Source organism: Myxocyprinus asiaticus, chromosome 4, assembly GCF_019703515.2.
Source record: "Myxocyprinus asiaticus isolate MX2 ecotype Aquarium Trade chromosome 4, UBuf_Myxa_2, whole genome shotgun sequence".
NCBI lineage: Eukaryota > Metazoa > Chordata > Actinopteri > Cypriniformes > Catostomidae > Myxocyprinus > Myxocyprinus asiaticus.
In genome coordinates, this window is record NC_059347.1 from 37,269,615 (window position 1) to 37,292,423 (window position 22,809).

Here is a 22,809-nt window from a genome sequence, read left to right on the forward strand (position 1 = left end):
ACTGGACCGAAATGAACTGCCACAAGCTTCCAGCTGGATTGCAATGCACCTCACTGATCTCTGACTACATCATCTTGGTCATAGGATGGCCTACACTCTCTTAAAATGTAATACAATAAATGAAAGCCAACTAAAGCCTTCATCAGCCAAATAACAAAGGACAATGCATCTATGTGCTTTTCTGCAGTTAATTCAAGATGGACTTCAAATACATTAAGTTATAATCTTACAGTTCATTCAAAATGTACTCATTAAAACCATGACTTGTACTACACATAGATAACTAATATTGACGTAATATTTGTACTGTTTAGCCAGCGGGGAACTGGCTCACCTGGTGAGCCTGGTTTCTCCAAAGGTTATTTTTCTCCATTACGTAACATCTTATGGAGTTTTGTGTTCCTTGCCACTGTCGCCTTTGGCTTGCTCACTGACAAATCATATTTTAAAGGCATAATCTACAATCACGTTTTTCATCAAACCACACAATTTTGACTTTACAGACATTACAGCTCCATTTTCTGATACAGCATATTTTTTGTAAAGCTGCTTTGAAACTATGTGTTTTGTGAAAGATCTATACAAATAAAATGACATGGCAATTGTTTTAGGTACTGTATAGCCATCTACCATGGGACAATAAACAGATGAAGAGGTCATAATAACTACAGAGGTACTCCTTAAATATACAGAGGCAATTATTCATAGACAGTGGTCTCCATGCAGAATAATATTAACTGTATCTGTCAGTTCAATATGTAGCAAAATTGATTTTTGAAGGTTCACTTATTCAACCAACATACTGTAGATACTGTTTGCCCCATTTTAACACAAGACATTTTGATCACGATTGCAAGATGGCTCTTACCTGTGATAATGTTGTCCACCAATGTTGTGGGCATGCAGAAGATGCCAACCAGCAGGTCACTGATGGCCAGGTTGAGAATGAATAGATTGGTGACTGTACGCATGTTCTTGCTCCTTAGCACGATGAAGCACACCACTCCATTTCCCACCATGCAAACAATAAAGATGAGGAGGTAGGATGCAATAAAGATAGCTGACACTAAAGGCTCATGCAGGTAAAAGTCCACATAGGTAATGTTTGGATAATAATATGGATGAGAGGAGGTGGAGTTCACAGAGACGTTATGGACATTCTCCAGAGAGGAGAAGAACATAGACGATACGGTAGAGTTGGGGTCCAATAGTTTCAGTGCCATTGTATTCCTGTGGAGCGAGAAAGGGAGTAGGTGAAATAGCAAAAATAATGGAACACATTTCCCTTTTCTGCATTTCAAAATATGCACGTGAGAAGAAAACAGACCACATAGGAAAGTATGTAAAACAAGATGATCTTTACTTTTGAAAAAATAAGTAATTATCCAGCATATAATGCTGGTACTGGCAAAACAACATATGACAAAGGCATATGGCAAAACAACACTTGCGAAACAATATATGACAGAGCCCTCAGTCATATTGCTCATATTATAGTGAGAAAAATATTTACACCACAACTATTCCTTCTGCCAAATTTTCATATTCCATCAAGATACATTATATAGCAAATATTACAATGAGCCAAAATGTGTACACCATTCAGACATTGATTTGTATTCCACTCCATTATGTTTTTTGCGCAGTACAGCACATTAACATGCAGCTTGTTTTTTATTGTATAAACCCTTTATATATAATGTAATGTGTGTGTGTGTATATATATATATATAAATAATGTAACGTGTGTATATACATATATATATATATATATATATATATATATACATTATCTAACAGAAGTGCCATGTGTATGGTTATCTGTGCTTGGTCTTTGTTTGGCTAAAATGGGAAAGTTATGAATGATTTAAAGTGACGTCACTTCTTGTAAGGAAAATCCCATCATGTGGGTCCTGGTTACAGATCTAGGTGGCAAGCAAGCTCCGTTTCTCTCTGAGTAAGACTTTGAATAAATATGGCATAGGGCTTAATATTTTTAGAGGCTTTGCCTGGGGGAGGTTAAGAAACAGACCTTACAATGCTGCCAGTGAACAAAGGTTTATAATACATAGAAAAACAAATGGCTCCCTAGTTTGTTATGGGTTTCTGCATGCTGTTTTTCATTAAAAATGTTTTATCTCTGACTAATACAGAGGCAGAATCTTCAGATAGGCTGCATTTATTAATATGAATTAATTTGTTCTCCAGCTGAGTCAAGCGGACTTAAACTGAAGACAAATTTCAAATTTTGACAAAAGAGACAAATCAACAAAATTCTTCTTTAACTTTGATCTTTTAAACTTATCAGTGCAGTACAGGATTAAAATGCACAGCAGAACTTTGTAATAGCCTTGAAGTCTGTCTTTATAACTCTTAATTAGCATTTGATATGTACATTTAAATGACCATTAATCAGCTATTTATAGTCTATTTTGACATAGCATCAGTAGTGTAGGGCATACGCCATATGCCCACTTCTCTTTCTTAGGATTTTGCGTATGCCCACCTAAAATAATGATGTGTATGGCTGCCAGTACAATGAGTAGGCTTTTGACCCCAAACTTTTTCAACCTAATAACATGATACCGCAGCACCACTGAGTGAATTGTTTGTGTGTGTGTGTGTTTGTGTGTGTGTGTATGTGTGTGTGTGTTTAATTATTATTATTTTAAAAAGTGTATAACGATTCTCTCTAAACGCGCACAGAGCTGCGGGAGCGCAAATGATGGCACTAACTTTTGCCGGCCGTGTTTACCTTTTTGCAACACAAGTGCATCACAGTGCAAAATGTGTTTTAGTGAGTGACAATGTGTTTAAAGTTTTGCAAAAAGAGTGATTGATTCGACAAATGGGTTTACACTGAGCATTTGGTTCAGAGAATGTGGTTTAGTGTTTTAGCAATTCAGAAAAACTGTAATATAAACAACAATAACAAGAAAACCATCCATTGCTCTTGGCTGGATAGCTTTAGTAGCTTTAAAATAAAATATTAATGTTTTATAATCATACAGTGAAGACCTGTAATCCACGAGAATGTAAGAATGTTTACTTGAATACTTGATACTGCTGTTAGAAATTTTAAGCACTGTTTTTTTTTCGTAGTTATTTTATTACTGACTGTTTCCTTGTCTTGAATATTTACTTGAGAACTTGAAACAACGTTTTCCCAGTTAACAAATTAGTCAGTAATAGTTTTTGCATCGATAATCATACATTTTCACTGGTACTGGTTCCTACTACTGAAATGTTGGTATCTTGACAACACTGTCTACAATGTATTTTTAAATTGTGCACAGTAGATCTTACTGTAATAGCATTATGAAAAAGTATAGATCTCATGCCATAAAAGTGTGAGCACCCCTGGGTCAGACTAATAACGTGTCCGGGAACTTTTTTCCCCAATATGCAGATGGTAGGTTAAAATGTACATTAAATTACAAGGGAAAGTGTGTAATTTAGGTGCTGTAACAAGTCAGCATTTCTTCACCATTTTCTTTGACTTTTTCAAGATTTTAATCATTTTTCAACTTTTTTCTAGAAGTGCAAATAAACTAGTGTCTCAGTTATTGAGAGGTCATGGTTAAGTTTAATATAGTAAACTCAGAAAAAAAGAAACCCCTTTTTCAGGACACCGTATTTTAAAGATAATTTTGTAAAAATCCAAATAACTTTACAGATTTTTATTGTAAAAGGTTTAAACAATGTTTTCCATGCTTGTTCAATGAACCATAAATAATTAATGAACAAGCACCTGTGGAACGGTGGTTAAGACACTAACAGCTTACAGATGGTATGCAATTATGGTCACAGTTATAAAAACTTAGGACACTAAAGAGACATTTCTACTGACTCTGAAAAACACCAAAAGAAAGAATCCCAGGGTCCCTGCTCATCTGCGTGAACCTGCCTTAGGCATTCTGTATGGAGGCATGAGGACTGCAGATGTGGCCAGGGCAATAAATTGCAATGTCCGTACTGTGAGACACCTAAGACAGCACTACAGGGAGACAGAAAGGACAGCTGATCGTCCTCGCAGTGGCAAACCACGTGTAACAACACCTGCAACAGGATCGGTACATCTGAATATCACACCTGCGGGACAGGGACAGGATGGCAACAACAACTGCCCGAGTTACACCAGGAACGCACAATACCTCCATCAGTGCTCAGACTGTCCACAATAGGCTGAGAGAGGCTAGACTGAGGGCTTGTAGGCCTGTTGTAAGGCAGGTCCTTACCAGACATCACCGGCAACAACGTCGCCTATGGGCACAAACCCACCTTCGCTGGACCAGACAGGACTGGCAAAAAGTGTTCTTCACTGACGAGTCGTGGTTTTGTCTCACCAGAGGTGATGTTCGGACTCACGTTTATCGTCGAAGGAATGAGCATTACACCGAGGCCTGTACTCTGGAGCGGGATCAATTTGGAGGTGGAGGGTCCTTCATGGTCTGGGGCGGTGTGTCACAGCATCATCGGACTGAGCTTTTTGTCACTGCAGGCAATCTCAACACTGTGCGTTACAGGGAAGACATCCTCCTCCCTCATGTGGTACCCTTCCTGCAGGCTCATCCTGACATGACCCTCCAGCATGACAATACCACCAGCCATACTGCTCTTTCTGTGCATGATTTCCTGCAAGACAGGAATGTCAGTGTTCTGCCATGGCCAGCGAAGAGCACGGATCTCAATCCCATTGAGCACGTCTTGGACCTGTTGGATCGGAGGGTGAGGGCTAGAGCCATTCCCCCCAGAAATGTCTGGGAACTTGCAAGTGCCTTGGTGGAAGAGTGGGGTAACATCTCACAGCAAGAACTGGCAAATCTGGTGCAGTCCATGAGGAGGAGATGCACTGCAGTACTCAATGCAGCTGGTGGCCACACCCACCCCTTTTGTTATTCACATTATTCCATTTCTGTTAGTCACATGTCTGTAAAACTTGTTCAGTTTATGTCTTAGTTGTTAAATCTTTTTATGTTCATACAAATATTTACACGTTAAGTTTGCTGAAAATAAATGCAGCTGAAATTGAGAGGACGTTTCTTTTTTTGCTGAGTTTATTATAGTACATACAACAGTTAGTTCCGGTCCTCAAATCTAATTGGACGAGAGACTTTCCATTTGTACTGATGTCTCAGAACATCAGCACTCGGATGCTCCACTATGTTTGTATAACTTGTGTTCGTGCCGTTCTAAACTAAAGAGTAAGATCAGTGCAGATGTGTAAAAAGCTAGATGTGTCTCTTACATATATTTTTGTGACAACGCAGATTTTAGCCAGCAGGTGGTGACAAAAGACCATTTTTGTGTGTAAATGAGCCAGCTAAGGTTATGTGCATTTAGCTGGGGCTGTCAGTCAGTATTTTCATTCATTGGCACTCTGTGATTTCTCAGATTACTACTGCACTACTAAAGCTGGGAAATAGATTTAAAAAGCTTTAAACAACTTCAGAATTAAAGCTCATCACAGCTGAGAGACACAACCGACTGATTAATTACACGAACTCAAGGCGCTTACCTCTTACCGGAGTTTCCACATTGGAGAGGACATGCTGTCCAAAATGGAGGAGGAGATTGCAGTTTCTATAGTTACTCTTGCACACAGGTTACCGCAAAATAGGGAGGAATACTCCGAATACTCCCTGCTCCGATGGTTATTTTTCCACATAGAAAATAGGATGCATTTGACCAAAATGACATTATCTTCAGAAAGCTGACTAATACACTACATCTCTGTTTGGGAGTGGCAACAGACGCAGGTAATCACACACGGTCAATCTCTCTTTTTATACCAACTGGGTATTCAAGTGTATTCTTAAAAAATGACATTATCATCAAACAGAAGTTGTTCAGTGCATTTAAAGGCTGAATCTTTATCCTTTCAATGAATAGATTTTTTTTTAAATAATAATCAACTGCAAGTCCATTTTCATACAGGGCCTCATTGTACCTTCAGTACAGTTCGTCCTCTTCTATGTTTGCTCTCTCTCTCTCTCTCTCTCTCTCTCTCTCTCACACACACACACACACACACACACACACACACACACACATCCATCCTTGTTTCTCCAATAACTTGTTAAAAAAAGACCAAGCCTTGATACTAGTTCTAATGTGACGTTTTTGAGAGGCTTGGACAGATAATTTGGTTTGAACCAGCAACGGTAGATTCTGATCCATCGAGTAAGAAAGTAGTTCCATGCACAAATGCGTTTTTTTGTTCATTGAACTGTTGTATCTAAGTTGTATATGCTTAAATAAAGTATAATACATTTAATAATTACAGCTATATAAGATGTTGCTTAAATTAGATAAATGAAGAAAGTACGTCACAGTGCAGGACACTGATGACAGTGCTTGAAATTTCATGTCAATTATCCACATAACTATGTGTAAATGTTTATTTACTGCAAGACAATGAATGAAAACAGAAAATTGGCCAGAATATGTACAAAACTGAATGTTAAAACACCAGTTAAAATGAATGTATAGGCCAAAATACAAATTTAAACAAGGCCTAACACAACTCCTCAAAAATAGATACAAATAAACAAATATAAATACATATAAAGTAAAAACATACCTCTTAGAGTGCAAATCTTTGCAGATAGGATAGTTTGGTTATTTTGCAGATGAATTGTTCATATTTTCACTTTGTGTGAGTTTTTTTTATTTTTTTATTTTTTATTTTTTTTATTTATTTATTTTGTTTTGCGGGGGGGGCTTTTTATATCAGCAGTATCTGAATTCCTTCCCCAGATTATTGATAAAATGTGAAAAGCCCTAATGGTTTGACAAACGCTGTTTCTGCCATCTTTTAAAAAAGTAAGCTTAAAGACTTAAATAGCCACAAATTAATATTTTTTATGACTTATTTTCTGCATTTCCATCAGGCGTGAGCATTATTCAGCAAGGAGTGCGATCTGTTTCTAATGATACTGTGATTAGAAGCCGTGCTCCAGTTCCCAGTAATACTTTGCAGTATGAATAAATTATGCAAATGAGTGCATACTGCTCATAGCTTTACTGTTTGCTGATTTGATTTAAACTGCTGCTATTGTACTTGTTGTAACTTGCAGTTATTTGTCATTTTGTGATTATTCAGAGCTCATCTTATACTTACTATATTGTTTTTGGTTGTCACCATTTTTGTGATTTGTATGTCAAATTATCAGGTCCAGGCATGTTGCACAGCATGATTATGTCTAGTAAATGACATTAGAAATTGAAGTCAACTTTATAATAAAAGTAATTGACTTTGATAATATCATCATGTTTTAACTGATTGTTTTAATATAAATGGAGTTATCATGGGTATATTGGTACCCTAGGTGGCGCTAAAGTTTGACTTTAGGACGGTCTGGTCCTAATCATAATTTTGTTACGCTTGCATGGCAGTGGCCTGGTACACATTGTTGAGCGGCCTATTGGGAAAGCTCCTGGTGCTCCAGATGGCCAGTCCGCCCCTGCCTCATGCTTTGGAACTCCAGTCAAGAGTTCACATCCACTTAGTAGCTCACTGACACTGATCCTTTAAGCGTGAAGACTCAAACACACAAGAAATGAGATCTGACACTATACACATTTCTTTGTCAATTTGCAATTGACTGCTTGACACAAAAACTGCACACAGCTAGGCTGGTAGTATTATTGTGCATATACACCTTGAACATTAACACCTTTTATGGCTCTCTGTGCTGAGTTTTATATAATGGCACAAAGATAATGTCAATGGAGCCTAACATCTATGGTGAATCGTGGACAAGACGACTAAGTACGGATGTGGAAAGCCTTCTGCAGTTTGCTGGAAGAAATTGAAAGCTGCACTCCAAAACTCCACAGAACAATATTTAGAGATACATGGAACTACATTAAAAATGGTGCTGCATTGTTTAGCAACATAAAGCTCATTACATAATTAAATCCTGTTGCCTAAAATATGAAAACCATTCCAGATCTTTTCCAATCAGGAATTAATCTTCAAAACATTGCCTCTGAAAAGGTATAAGAAATTTCAAAGCAAGCTGTGTTGCAGCCTACACTATTTCTATTTCAAGTCATAGCTGATCATTGTGATGTGCCATACATACAAATATGAAATCATGTGCCTGCACATAAAATCTTCTGAAATATCAGCTATTCCATATGCTACCATAATCTGATTTCACTAAGCTGTTTGGTGTCTCTCAGATCATATGAAGTTTTCCACTAATGCTGTAAACATGAGAATAAGATGAAAACATCAGGGAGAAACATTCTGGCTTAATCTCTTACATCGCTAACTGTTAAAAAGTCATTGCTGCTAGAGGAGTATCCAACTGTTACAAAATGTTACAAAAGACAGTGAATGTGTCCAAATGTGCTCAATATACATAGCTACAAAAGTGCTATTTATTGTCCTCTTCATCTACAGTGTGATTCATCTACTTAAATAACCAACTCATGTAAAATCTCTCATCATTGTTTGTTTTATTCCTTCTTTTTGAGTTTGGGCCTTTTCCCATTGATCTGATTCATTGATCTGTTCTTGAGAATAATGTTATTTATTTTTGCTTTGTCTTAATTTTTGACTTTATCATTAATCAGTATCATCTTAATGAAAAAACAGGAGTGTCAAGAGCCCTCTTAGAAAGTTACACACTTCTGTTTGGTATTGTTTTGATGTTGTATGTACATTTGCCTGTCACTTGAGGCCAATACTTTTCAATATATTTTCATAATTACTCTAAAGTCCAGGCAGAATATGTGCGGGTCAATTATTTTCAATCAGCCACTCTCCTTCTTTATCTTTTCCTTCATCTGACACTATAACTCTGTAACAAAGTGTTAAATGTAAATTTTAAGAGATCCTATTTCTAGTCTGTCATGTCCACTGTGTTATTATTTACACCAAAAGACAAAGAAACAAGCATCTAAAACATATATTATGGAGAACTGTGTTGCCTGAAGATGCATTCCAGAGATACACACTTTGCCACCTCTGGAGTGTGAACTTTGAAAATCCAATAGGCTTTCTCAGAAATGTCCAGAAAATGGCAGCAATTTCACTGCAAATATTTGAATTACCCATGAACTGTTTGACCATATGATTAAATCCCTTTAAAATAAAGTGTAATTGTTCATTACAAGTCACAACACACCCAATTTTGCATTTTATGTTACAAAAAGTTACAAAAGTTTATGCTTCTCAGTGTTTGGGACTGACAACCTTATTTACTAACAAGTGTGGGTCTCAAATTATGCTGAACATACTGTATAAAAAAAGACATGAGTGGATCTGTCTGAATGATCAAGTATCTAAAGTCTAACTTGCGATTGCCTTGAATCAGACCTGCTGTAAACATCAAGACTTAGTATTGCATCTTTAAGGATTTGATGTTTATTCTAAACCATTCTGCATTTCAGGACACTGCAGCTGCTTTAATTCTCTTAGATATGTGGTCTAAAATCCTGAGTTCTGTGTTTGTACAATTAAGTTTATTTTTATGTATAATCTAAGACTTTTCAGTAGGTCATCTTATGTACTGAACACATAATGCCAATATTTTCTGCCATGTAATAAGCTTGTATAATAATAGTATACAGGTGCATCTCAATAAATTAGAATGTCGTGGAAAAGTTCATTTATTTCAGTAATTCAACTCAAATTGTGAAACTCGTGTATTAAATAAATTCAATGCACACAGACTGAAGTAGTTTAAGTCTTTGGTTCTTTTAATTGTGATGATTTTGGCTCACATTTAACAAAAACCCACCAATTCACTATCTCAAAAAATTAGAATATGGTGACATGCCAATCAGCTAATCAACTCAAAACACCTGCAAAGGTTTCCTGAGCCTTCAAAATGGTCTCTCAGTTTGGTTCACTAGGCTACACAATCATGGGGAAGACTGCTGATCTGACAGTTGTCTAGAAGACAATCATTGACACCCTTCACAAGGAGGGTAAGCCACAAACATTCATTGCCAAAGAAGCTGGCTGTTCACAGAGTGCTGTATCCAAGCATGTTAACAGAAAGTTGAGTGGAAGGAAAAAGTGTGGAAGAAAAAGATGCACAACCAACCGAGAGAACCGCAGCCTTATGATTGTCAAGCAAAATCGATTCAAGAATTTGGGTGAACTTCACAAGGAATGGACTGAGGCTGGGGTCAAGGCATCAAGAGCCACCACACACAGACATGTCAAGGAATTTGGCTACAGTTGTCGTATTCCTCTTGTTAAGCCACTCCTGAACCACAGACAACGTCAGAGGCATCTTACCTGGGCTAAGGAGAAGAAGAACTGGACTGTTGCCCAGTGGTCCAAAGTCCTCTTTTCAGATGAGAGCAAGTTTTGTATTTCATTTGGAAACCAAGGTCCTAGAGTCTGGAGGAAGAGTGGAGAAGCTCATAGCCCAAGTTGCTTGAAGTCCAGTGTTAAGTTTCCACAGTCTGTGATGATTTGGGGTGCAATGTCATCTGCTGGTGTTGGTCCATTGTGTTTTTTGAAAACCAAAGTCACTGCACCCGTTTACCAAGAAATTTGAGCACTTCATGCTTCCTTCTGCTGACCAGCTTTTTAAATATGCTGATTTCATTTTCCAGCAGGATTTGGCACCTGCCCACACTGCCAAAAGCACCAAAAGTTGGTTAAATGACCATGGTGTTGGTGTGCTTGACTGGCCAGCAAACTCACCAGACCTGAACCCCATAGAGAATCTATGGGGTATTGTCAAGAGGAAAATGAGAAACAAGAGACCAAAAAATGCAGATGAGCTGAAGGCCACTGTCAAAGAAACCTGGGCTTCCATACCACCTCAGCAGTGCCACAAACTGATCACCTCCATGCCATGCCGAATTGAGGCAGTAATTAAAGCAAAAGGAGCCCCTACCAAGTATTGACTACATATACAGTAAATGAACATACTTTCCAGAAGGCCAACAATTCACTAAAAATGTATGTTTCACTTATGATGTATTCTAATTTTTTGAGATAGTGAATTGGTGGGTTTTTGTTAAATGTGAGCCAAAATCATCACAATTAAAAGAACCAAAGACTTAAACTACTTCAGTCTGTGTGCACTGAATTTATTTAATACATGAGTTTCACAATTTGAGTTGAATTACTGAAATAAATGAACTTTTCCACGACATTCTAATTTATTGAGATGCACCTGTAGATGTATGAATGTTCACAAGAGTTATTCAGGTGCAAGGTTCAACCAAACATGCTCTCAAAATTCATGCTGTGACTGTTGTGAAAATTTAAGCAAGTCACTTTGGTTACAGAATTCGATTGTCACTCTCTTTCATAACTGAAGTGTGTATAAGAATATAACAAAATTTTAGCACTCCAAACAGCACTGAAAACTATTATATTTCTGCAAAAATTGCATTGCAGAATGACCTGCATTATGACCTGCTGTCATCACATTTTTTACACATTTTTATGTTTGTCTGTGAATAAAAATATAATTAGCACAATAACCAGTTGTATGCCATTTTTTACAGAGCAGGGTAATTGGACATCTATACTGATGCCACTCATCAGTTCAGGTTAACTGAAGCAATTTGAAAAGTCTTAAAAAATTACATCCAGAGTTCCAACTATATGAAATTATTGTGGTTCAGCAATTTATCCAATACAAGCTCTTATTTAAGTGGAAAATCTCTACATCAGGTCAGTGATGCATTCATCTGTATGACCTTTTTCAGCAAATGATATACACAAGAAGCTGATTAGCCTAAAAATGACACTGTGCTTCCACTTTTCACTAACCGGATCCTCACAATCTTCTTCATAAGCAAACATACCAAATAAGTTACCTATAAAGCCGATTAGTCTACTCGCTTTAATTAATCACACAATAAATTAATTGATCAGTTCTTGAACTCTTGAACTTTCCTAAAAACAGTTTTGATTTATAACCTATAATCCTGTATTTGAAGTGTTGTACTCCTTGTCTAGACACCCCACACTGAGGTGTGCTGTCCCCTGCGGGCCTGAGGAATGTCCCATAAATGTCACATCGATTGCACGTTGCTGGTTCAACAGCTGTTAGAAGGAAAACACTGCAAATGAAGTTAAGAACTTAAAATCTAAACAGTGGGTTTGCGTTGCGACGCGACTGCTTGAGGGCTTCAACAGCTTACGCATCGACACAAACGTTCTAAACTGCGCGCGCGCGCGTGCGTGCGTGTGTGTGTGTTTATTATTTATTTTTTTATACAGTAGTAGCGCAGCGCGTGCAGCTTAAAATGGAACGGGACACCACGGACGCTTCCAGTGTAGACGGCATCGTTGATTACAATGGGTAATTTTTTTGATGCGCCCGCGTTCGGTATAGACAGGGTGTTTGGCGCCATTCTATCAGGAGTGCACTTCCAAGTGTCACGGAGCTACTTAATGGACACAGTAGCTTTACAGATAAAACACGAGGAGCAGTTGTGAGCATAAACATAGAAACTAACTAACTATTAATTTATTATGCATGAATGCACGATAACAATAATAAATTATAATAGGCTGCATGATTTTACAGTAAAAGTACAAAATGTTCATGCAAAGACAATATAAATAAAATATTTATAACAAAAAATAAATATAAAACCTCGATTCAATCGATATTAAAAAGGATCTTATGATTCATATGCTAGACTACTAAGGCTACATGACTTCCTAGCCTAAAGAATTAATATCGCTTAAAATAAATTACGTGCAAATTAATCCTTAAATACAGCTATAACATTTAAAATTCATCCTCGACATATGACATTCAAAAACAACCTTTTTCACAGTTACTGTATTCATAAACCATGCAAACAATATCTCACCTCAAAAGAGCTCAACTTTCCCAGTCTTGACTCTTGAAGAAACGCAAATTTTTCTTTAAGGGAAAATTCTAAAAACCTAAGAAAAATGTTCGTGCGATTTATTTTTTTCCTGAGTAAACTTGGTGCTGTTTTCCCGGCGCGCGGGTCAGAAAACTACTGTTACTGCACGCGATGAGCTTCCACTATAAAAACCTGATGGAGAGATTCCCGCCCCACTTCAGCTGAATGCTGAGAGAAAGGGAGGAGAAACAAACTACAAACAAGCTGCGAATTACCTGAGGGGAATGAGTCAGTTGGAAAAGCCTTACTTCATTCAAAATGTATTCTAAATAGCAACATTATGACATAACATATAAAACGGTCATTTGAGATATTCTTATCCAGCTGCTTCCAGATATTCATTTTAATGGAGGCTGCTTTGGTTTCAATTATTTATCACCATGGCAGTTGTTATAGACCTCAGAAGCTTTCTTCACAGACAGACCATCCGATTTCTAATTCACCCCACAGTAATACATAATTTGAGATTAGGCTGATATAATTTGAGACTTATTGGAGTTGGATATTAAATTAATATAAAGTAAAATAATTTGATAACTTTACATTTTAGGTACATACAATAGCAGTTTCAAAGAGTTGGCTATGGGAAGAGTTTTCATTGTTTATTCTTGCCATAAGGTACCTTCAGGTTGTTTGAAGTAGTTCAATCACATGGACATGGTTATTAAATATTTTTTTTAAATCCAATGCTCCAAGATAACATTTTAAACTCTGATGATAGCCTGTTTGCACCTTATCTCCTACTACACTGTAGATGGAAATTTTGACCATGGTGGAAGCATGCAATTTTAACAAATATTAACTATACATCTGCTACAAATGCTGCAAATGTGAATTCTTTATACCAAATTCTATTGTCAACCTTAAAATTTCCTTATAAGGCCGTGCAAAGTTTTGAATGAACTGAGAGTTTCACAGTGAGAGGGTGAAAATCAAGAGTGTAGGGTGCAAACTCAATTATTGATGTATCCTTGTAATTGTGACTCTTATGAGTACAGCAGTTTGATCATGTACCTGGAACAGCTGGAGGCTGATATCCTCTGAGAGTGAAAATGCACTGTTTGATGTGCTACATTGATTTTGGAATGTAAACATTGTTTATACATGTACCGATAGGCCAATCAACAATGCCTTTGTTATTTTTATGAAAATGTGATATCAGGCTTGCATATCAAAAGGACAAATATTCTTGATGAGACAATGTGTCAAATGCACACTGTCTCCCCTTCTATTTTCCTCACAGTTTCACTCTTATCACACAAGAACCTATACACACACCCCTCCACTCCCCCTATACCCACCACACGGGAACAAAATATGCACAACATACTGTACTTCCATACCAACATAAAACATATGCTGATTATTTGCTGCTCACAGTTTAGCAATCCAGAATCTTGCAAAATGTCCATGTGCCTGGCTGTAACACTGATGGGAGAAACGGGAAAGTGTGGATCCAAACCCAGACTAATTTAATTAATGCAACTCAGATATAAGATGAAAATAAAACACTTGGAAACAAAAAAAAAAAAAAAGTTAACAGCAGTTTGCTGGTTAAATAAGTCTGTAACATTCAAATTGCATACTAACAAGAATCAACGATGAGGGAAGGAAACCAGAGGGTATTTATACACAGGATAATCATGGAACAGGGAACAGCTGTTGAAGATGGGGGGGCAGGTGAGGGTAATCAAAAGGTGCATCCTGGGAGAAGTCCATGCATAAGGGGAAAACAAAGGGCAGTTCGTGACAGAACCCCTCAAAGGGAGGACTCATGGCATCCAAAGATGGATGGGAAGGCAGGCAGGGACAAGCAGATGAGGAAGGATCTGGAGGATGATTAAGAGGCCTGGGAGGCGGCCACAAGGCAGGGACAGGGTCAGGGAGCGGAGCCACAGTTGGTACGGGTGGAGCCGCAGGGGAAACAGGGAATTGAGATTCTGGAGTCGTCGTCTTTGGGAGAGAGGGTGGAGCCGTGGAAGACTCTGAGGGCAAATTCACCGTGGTCAGGAGCACTGACAGCGACTGGGATATGGCTTCTGTGGTTGTGAGCATGGGCAGTGACTGGGGAGTAGGGGCCCTTCTCTTCCTCTTCCAGACAGCCGTGAGCACAGCCGTGGGAGGCCCGACGGAAGTCTCCAGGATCACCGAGGCTGGAGAGAAAGTGGTCTCCACTGAAGGGGGCTCTGAGACCACTGGAGCCATAGTAGCCCCCCCCGAAAAGTCCTCTAGGGCTAGAGCGGGCTTGCAACGCTGGCTCTGGGATGGAAGAGGCTTCAAGAACTGGCTCGTTGGCCATGGCAGGCTTGGGAGGACGGAGCCATGGCACTGCAAGAGGGTTGGCCGCTGAAGTAGAATGCAGAAGACCAGCCATCACGATGTTAGCAATGAATTCACCAAGGGGCAGACCATTGCAGTCCAATGGGACCATCTCCCTCACCAGTTCATTCAACCCCAACCAGAACATGTTCTTGAGGCTTCTCTTCCCAGCCACATAAGTCTGTAACATTCAAATTAACATGTTAACAAACTAACAAGATCCAATGATGAGGGAAGGAAACCAGAGGGTATTTATACACAGAAGAATGATGATGGAACAGGGAACAGCTGTGGAAGATGGAGGGCAGGTGAGGGTAATCAACAAAGGTGTATCCTGGAAAATGAAGTCCATGCATAAGGGGAAAACAAAGGGCAGTTTGTGACACTGGCATGGTGTCTAATAATCCTTAAAAGATTGCTGGCAATTGATTCTTCAATTTTATCTGTGTTATCCGTGTTTTATTTCTGGAACATATTAAAATTTTCAGAATAGAGAATTGAAAATAGAATCAACTGCTCTCTCAAGTACACACGAATACAAACTCCTAAACTCCTAAACATCAACAAACAGTCAAAATAACAAGCAGAAGCTTTCTTTTTCTGCTGCTCTCTCTCTCGTGCCCATATCTATATGCATTCTATGTTCTAACACAATCTCATAAGGAGATTTTTCTAGCAATTTATATCGTGCACGACCAAAACATCATTCTTGGACCGTATTCAAAAAACATTCAGACATCATTATGGTGTTGTACTATGCAAATTTTTATAGTATTTTTTTGAGAGGCAAATAAATCAAATGTATTAAATGAAGGTTAAAATGAAAAATCTGTAATCTATTACTCACCCTTATGTTGCTCCAAACCTGTGTGATTTTAATTTTTATTATTATTATGCCTATGTATGATCTGCTCTTTTCCATACAATTAAATTTTACACTAAAAAAACAAAACATAAAACTGGTCCACTCCATACTTTACGCTATTTTCCTAGTCTTATAAAGCCATACAATTAGTTTGATAGGTTTGAGTGGATAAATGTTTTATGCAGAAAACTCTTAAATCTCATGTGGGTGGACCGGTTTCAACAATGACACATGAAAGGAAGGAGAGATGTAGTAAGCAGGAGGCTCCAATCGGTATGTTACATGATTGATCTGTTTGAGAATTCTGAATGGACCAACATACCTGGGGCTGAGCTTCCTGCAGGGTAGCCACAACTTGAGATAACCAGACCCTCTGACCAGGCTGGTAGTTGCTCCGTCGGTCAGCTTGGATTCGTTGGGCCCGGATGGCCCGCTGCAGTCTGAATGTGCACTGTCCCACACCTGCTCGCTCCACCTGATCCACTCATCCACCGCTGGCACCGTAGAGGGTTCACCTGACCAAGGGAACATAGGAGGTTGGTAGCCCAGCACACATTGGAAGGCAGTGAATCCAGTAAAGGAGTGAGGGAGTTCTGAGCATATTCCGCCCATGGGAGGAAGTCGCTCCACTTCTGTTGTTCACGACTGCAGTATGACTGGAGATATCTGCTTATCTCCTGGTTCAACCTCTCCACCTGGCCGTTTGCTTGAGGATGATAACCAGACATGAGGCTGACATTGGTGTCTAGCTGCTTGCAGAAAACCTGCCAGAAACTGTGGTCCCTGATCAGACACTGTCTTCTGGCAAACCATAGATCCTGAAAACTTGGTGGAAGAGCGTTAGCGGTCTCCATGGCAGTGGGTAGATCTTTCAAGGGGATTAGTCTGCATGACTTAGAGAAATGATCAATGATAACAAAGATGGTAGTATACCTATTGGAGTTTGGCAGATCTGTGATGAATTCGACGGACAGGTGGGACCAGGGTCTCTGAGGGATAGGCAGTGGCTGTAGAAGGCCAGCTGGCAGTTCTCTGGGGGTTTTTGACTGTGCACAAACTTGACATGCCTTAATATATGCAGTGACATAATTTATGAGTGAAGGCCACCAGAATGAGTTATGTACCAGGCTTATCATCCCCTGGATGCCAGGGTTTCCAGTGCTGAGGGAGGTATGGATCCATTAGATCGTTCTCTGGCGTAGAGTGCGTGGTACATACTGTTTTGTTGGGGGGCATTCTGGTGGTGCAGGGTCTGTCTGTTGGGCTTTTTGGATTTCTTCCATGATGTCGCAGCTTATGGGTGCAATGATGACTGAGGGTGGTAATATGGATACATTGAGGTATGTTGTGAGGAGGATCATGACGATGGGAAAGAGCATCAGCCTTGCTGTTCTTACTGCCAGGGTGGTAGGTGACTGTGAATTGATCTTGTGAAGAGTGACCATCGGGCTTGTCGTGGATCGAGTCGTTTTGCTCCCTCGATGTATTCGAGGTTTTTATGGTTGGTGATTACTTGGAATGGATGGACAGATCCTTCAAGCCAGTGGCGCCACTCTTCTAATGCAGACTTCATGGAGAGTAGCTCTTTGTTTCCAACATCATAGTTCCTTTCAGCTGAGTTCAGTTTACGTGAAAAGCACATGGATAAAGTTTTCCAGGGTTACTGTGGCGTTGAGAGAGAACTGCCCCAATGCCACAGTCTGATGCATCCACTTCCACAATGAACAGTTGTTTAGAATTGGGGTGCTTGAGAATGGGGGCGGTCGTGAAACTTGTCTTGAGGGTTTTCTAATACGAATGAGATTGTAAGTACTCCAATCAAGCTTAGTGTAGATGCGTGCTTCACGTAGTTGTTCTAGGGCAGATGGAACAAGAGGGAGTGGGTACCTGTATTTGATTGTTACTGTGTTAAGCCCTCGGTAGTCAGTACATGGGCAGAGCCCTCCATCTTTTTTCTCAACGAAGAAAAAGCCTGCTGCAGCTGGTGAGGAGGAAGGACAAATGAACCCTGAAGCTAGAGCCTCCTCGACGTAGGTTTCCATGGCCATGGTTTCAGGTCTTGATAATGGATAGGCCTTGCTTCTAGGAGGTGCCATGTTGGATGGTAATTCAATAGCGCAGTCCCATGGATGATGAGGGGGTAGTTGTGTTGCCTTGATCTTGCTGAAAACTTCAGCAAACTCTGAATATTCCTCGGGGATCTTGACTAGAGTTTGAATCTCAGGATTTTCGATAGTGATTAAACATGGCTTGGTGACAGCAACATGAAGACAGTTTGACCGGCAATAATGGGATCATGGATAGCCAGCCATGGATGACCCAGGATGAGAATATGCTTGGGTGAGTTGATGATAAGAGATATGGTCTCTGTGTGAAATAATCCTATTCATAGTGTCACTGGAATGGTTTGATGAGTGGTGCCTGTGCCTATGGGTTCGTTATTCACAGCAGTGATGTTAATGGTGGGTATGCAAGGTAATGTAGGGATACTGAGTTCCTGTACAATATATTGAATCAAATTTACAGCAGCACCTGAGTCGACGAGTGCAGAAACACATTTAAATGTATCATTAAAGGAGAGTTTGATGGGAAGAGAAAAGCTGTGGTGTATGGGAGAGGAAATATTCTTGGTACTCATTTGTTCTAGAGTTTTTATATTTCTTGCCTTTGTGAGGGCATGCAGAGTTTCGATGACTCCTTTCACCACAGTAGTAACACAGTCCCTCTTTATGACAATCGCGTTCTGCATCAGAAACTCTAGCATAGGCGATCTGCATTGATTCAGGAGCTCAGAGCATGCCTGGACTTGACTATGGACTGATGGTTGTGACTTGGAGCTAATCCTTGCACGTGGTGAATTACGCAGCAAATTATCAATCTTTGCAGCCAACGAAATGAATTCAGTGAGCGTTGAATCCTCACCCTTGCATGCAAATTCGGCCTGCAGGTTGTGGTTCAGTTCCTCTCTGAACACAGTCTTGAGTGCGATAACATTCCATCCACTTTGGGCTGCTAGTGCTAGCTGCAGAACATGAACCCTGGCGTACATGAAGCAGCTGAACAGAGACATCTTTACCTCCCTCAGAATATTCAAACACTTCATGGATCTGGGAAGTGAAGTAATCGAATGACGTTTGAAGTTGTCTATCATTCTCCCAAACAGCTGAGGCCCAGTCTAATGCTTTTCCAGTAAGTAAATCATCATGAATGCACATTTCTTGGAGTCCTGGCTGAATGACTATTGTTGATTGGAGAAATATATTTTACATTGAAATAAAAATCCCTTACATTTCTCAGGTGAGCCATCAAAATTATCAGGAAGAGCAAATCTTACCGGTGTAGCTTGTGGGGATGGAAGAGAGCGGATGTAATGGATGAGGTTCTCATTTGCAGCTCTTAGGTTGTTCAGTTGCTCTTGGTAACTTTTTAGAATTTCGCCCTGGTAAGCATAGACAGCTTGGAGCTGAGTAACTTCCGCTGGATTCATTGGTGGCGAAGTATTCTGTGAGGGACTTGACATGGAGGCGAGGGTAGGATCCATATGCAGGAAGTTTATTACACACAGCAAACAAATCCAGAACACAGGGTAGAGATGTAATCGTTCAAGCAGGCAAAGTAGTCATTATTAAGTAATCAGTCCAATCAGGCAAACAGAGCAAAACAGTAATCCAAAAATCAGTAATCCAATAAAGCAGGCACAATGGTCATAACAAGAAGGCAATGGGAAAACCACTTGGTAAGGCAGTAAAATTGGCAATACTTCACAAAGTAACAATGGAAAGGCATGGCTATTTATATAGTGTAAACATTAAGTCACCATAAAAGAAACGGTTCAGTGTTAGTATTCAGGAGAGGGCTCCTTCTGGCGGTCGCTGAATGAATACCAGCCTCACTCGTTACATCTCATTGATGCTCATCATTCAAACATTCTGAGCCTGCACTCCTCAAGAAGCCTTATAATTGGTTAGACATCAGCGATATCAAATGCCATTGGTTTTCGTGTGTTTTGTGACTGTTTGCGACACAGCACTTTTAAATATATCTTTTTGAATGAGGTTTCAGATTCCAACAGAGGGGACAATTTTCTGGAAAAACACCTTAAATTCTGCTCTGTTCCACTAAAGGCTATTGTATAGCTTGTCAAAGCTCAGGGTAAAACAAGGTGACTGAGAGAACAGAAGGATTACAGTAGCAACCTGAGCAGTCAATACAGACTCCAAAACTGACTTGAGCACAGCTTGGATTGATTTCAAGAAAGCTCATGGCTCAGTGCCACCAACAGGCCTGGCATTAAACAAGTTCAACAAGAAACCAAGGACTGTTATCAGGATTTCAGCAGGCTTCTGCAGGACAACTTTAGAGGAAAACTCAAAAAACCACTGAAAAGATCACCATATGACTAGGCATCTTCAAAGGTGATGTTATCTCCACAGCTGTTAACCTCAAGAAAGGTGTTGGAACAAATTCAAGACCATAAAATCCATGGAAGATTCCACAACCAACATAGTCATCTAAGACAATATCAAACTCTAGATGATAAACTGCTATGGGGATATTTCAGACAGCATCTGATTAGCAAAATGGATGATGAAAAATGAAGAACAGTATGTGTCATGGCAAAACAAGTCCGATCAAGGCATGCACTATTACCAGACAGCGGATGTGGCTGACATTGGAAAATTGATTGAAAATGCCAGACTGTGCTAAAACAATCCCGCACTATACATATATATATATATATATATATATATATACAGTACTGTGTATACTTAATAAACTGTTAACTCCCCAACGAAGTCAAACAAGTTCAAATTCAAACCCATGTGAATGATGTGGGGGGAAAAAATTATATAGTGATCACTAAGAGTGGAATATCAGTGGATTGAAGAACTATTTAAACTTGAAATTCAATGGTTTGACTATCTGTGGAATCAATAAATATGGGCTTGCTGCAGGAGAAACAGTGGAAAGTTTTCACATTATATACACCAGACAATGCGACATTATCAGTTGCAGAAGTAGTTTGAGGAAAAAAATGTTTTAACCTGTATAGTGTCCATGCTTTTTTCTTGCCATCCATGAATTCCTTTAAAAATTAAATGTGCTGAAAAATGTGAGGAGATGAGAAATATGTAGAATTTACTATTATAAAAGAGTATAGACATTGCTTTTGCAAAAGAAACACTTTGTCTATCAGTTACAATTTTTTTTTTTTTTTTCTGGGTAGTAAGTGTTATTTCCTAATTGCTTATGCCTCAAAGTTTAAATAGTTATTCCCCACAAACTTTTTCCAGTGAGAAAACGGGCAAATTTGTGTCTTTTCGTTCACATAAAGTCAACAACATATGAAAAAAACAACATATGAATCTAAATGAACATGTATTTATACTAAAGTAATATTCAAAGCCGTGCTGGTCCATAATGGTAACAAGTAACCATCTCTTCCCCTGGCTCACTCGGTGCACCTCAAAGGGGATGACAACAGCATCAAGACCTTGCTGGATGCCTTGAAGTATGATGAGTACAGCTGGGAGGTCATAGGAGACTTCAAAATGGTGGCATTCCTGATAGGTTTCCAAGGTGGTTTTACCAAATTTCCCTGCTATCTTTGCCTTTGGGACAGCAGGGACACCAAGGCACACTACCACAGGTGGGACTGGCCACAGCGGACCGATTTCTCTGTGGGGAGGAACAACGTCAAGTGGGAGCCACTGGTGGACCCCCGGAAGGTGCTGATGACACCAATGCACATCAAATTGTGCCTTTTGAAACAATTTGTCAGAGCTCTAGATAAGGAGTCGGCAGCCTTCAAGTACCTTCAAGACTTCTTCCCTAACCTGTCTGAGGCAAAGGTCAAAGCCGGTATCTTCGTCGGACCACAGATAAAGAAGGATTTTGGATTTATATTTTGTTTTTTTCTGACTTTATGTGAACGAAAAGACACAAATTCACCCGTTTTCTCATTGGAAATAGGTACATTTCAAAATATCACTGTCCTGGTTACAAAAGCAAAGTTTGTATGGAATAATAGCCATCTTCTATACTTTTTTTAGGCATAAGCAATTAGGAAATAACACTTTCTATCCAGGCACAACAATTGTGTTACATAGTGTTATCAATATCAATTATCTATAACATTGATATTTAATTCATTGCATTAAAAAAAAAAAAAAAAATTAAAATGAACTATTTCATTTTAACAAAATGTTTTATTAACAAAATTTTATATTTAGCTGTGTACCACATTTTGCATGTCACCCTGTTATTGCATGATTTACCCCCTTAAATAAATAAACTTAAAAATCTAACACCCAAGAAGTAACATTAGGCAAGTAAATAATCTGATTACATTTTCAAATTTTTTACACATTCTTGTGTTCTGCATTCGCCAAGCTGAACATGGAACCGACCTTAGGTACTGTGGGAACTATAAAACAACATTTCACTCCAAACTAGCCGTGACTGAGACCAATTTGTGTTCACACTGTGTGGAAAGTGTCTTCATTGTGTTGTTAAATGCCTGTGGTTAAAATGCTGAAACTTAGAGACTCATGTTTGTTGAGACGTTTATTGTTTATTCAGCCATTTGATTATGAAAATTGAATAAAAATATAATCTTGCTTTCAATATTATTAACAAAAACCACCGAGCTGTTTACAACTTAGAGCAGTGGTTCTCAAACCTGTTCTGGAGGCCTCTCAACAATACACATTTTGGATGTCTCCTCAATCAAATACACCTGATTCAACTCA

General features: G+C 39.1%; 1 protein-coding gene across 1 annotated transcript in view; it reads right to left on the reverse strand.

The window, feature by feature from the left end:
- Positions 1–12,954, reverse strand: part of LOC127432113 (neuropeptide FF receptor 2-like) — a 37,863-nt gene extending 24,909 nt beyond the window's left edge. The window contains exons 1-2 of the mRNA XM_051682927.1: positions 12,814–12,954; positions 869–1,230 (exon numbers count right to left, since the gene is read on the reverse strand). Of these exons, the coding sequence (XP_051538887.1) occupies positions 869–1,223 (355 nt within the window). The 5' untranslated portion in view covers positions 1,224–1,230; positions 12,814–12,954. The remainder of the gene's footprint in view (positions 1–868; positions 1,231–12,813) is intronic.
- Between the last annotated feature and the right edge of the window lie 9,855 nt (positions 12,955–22,809).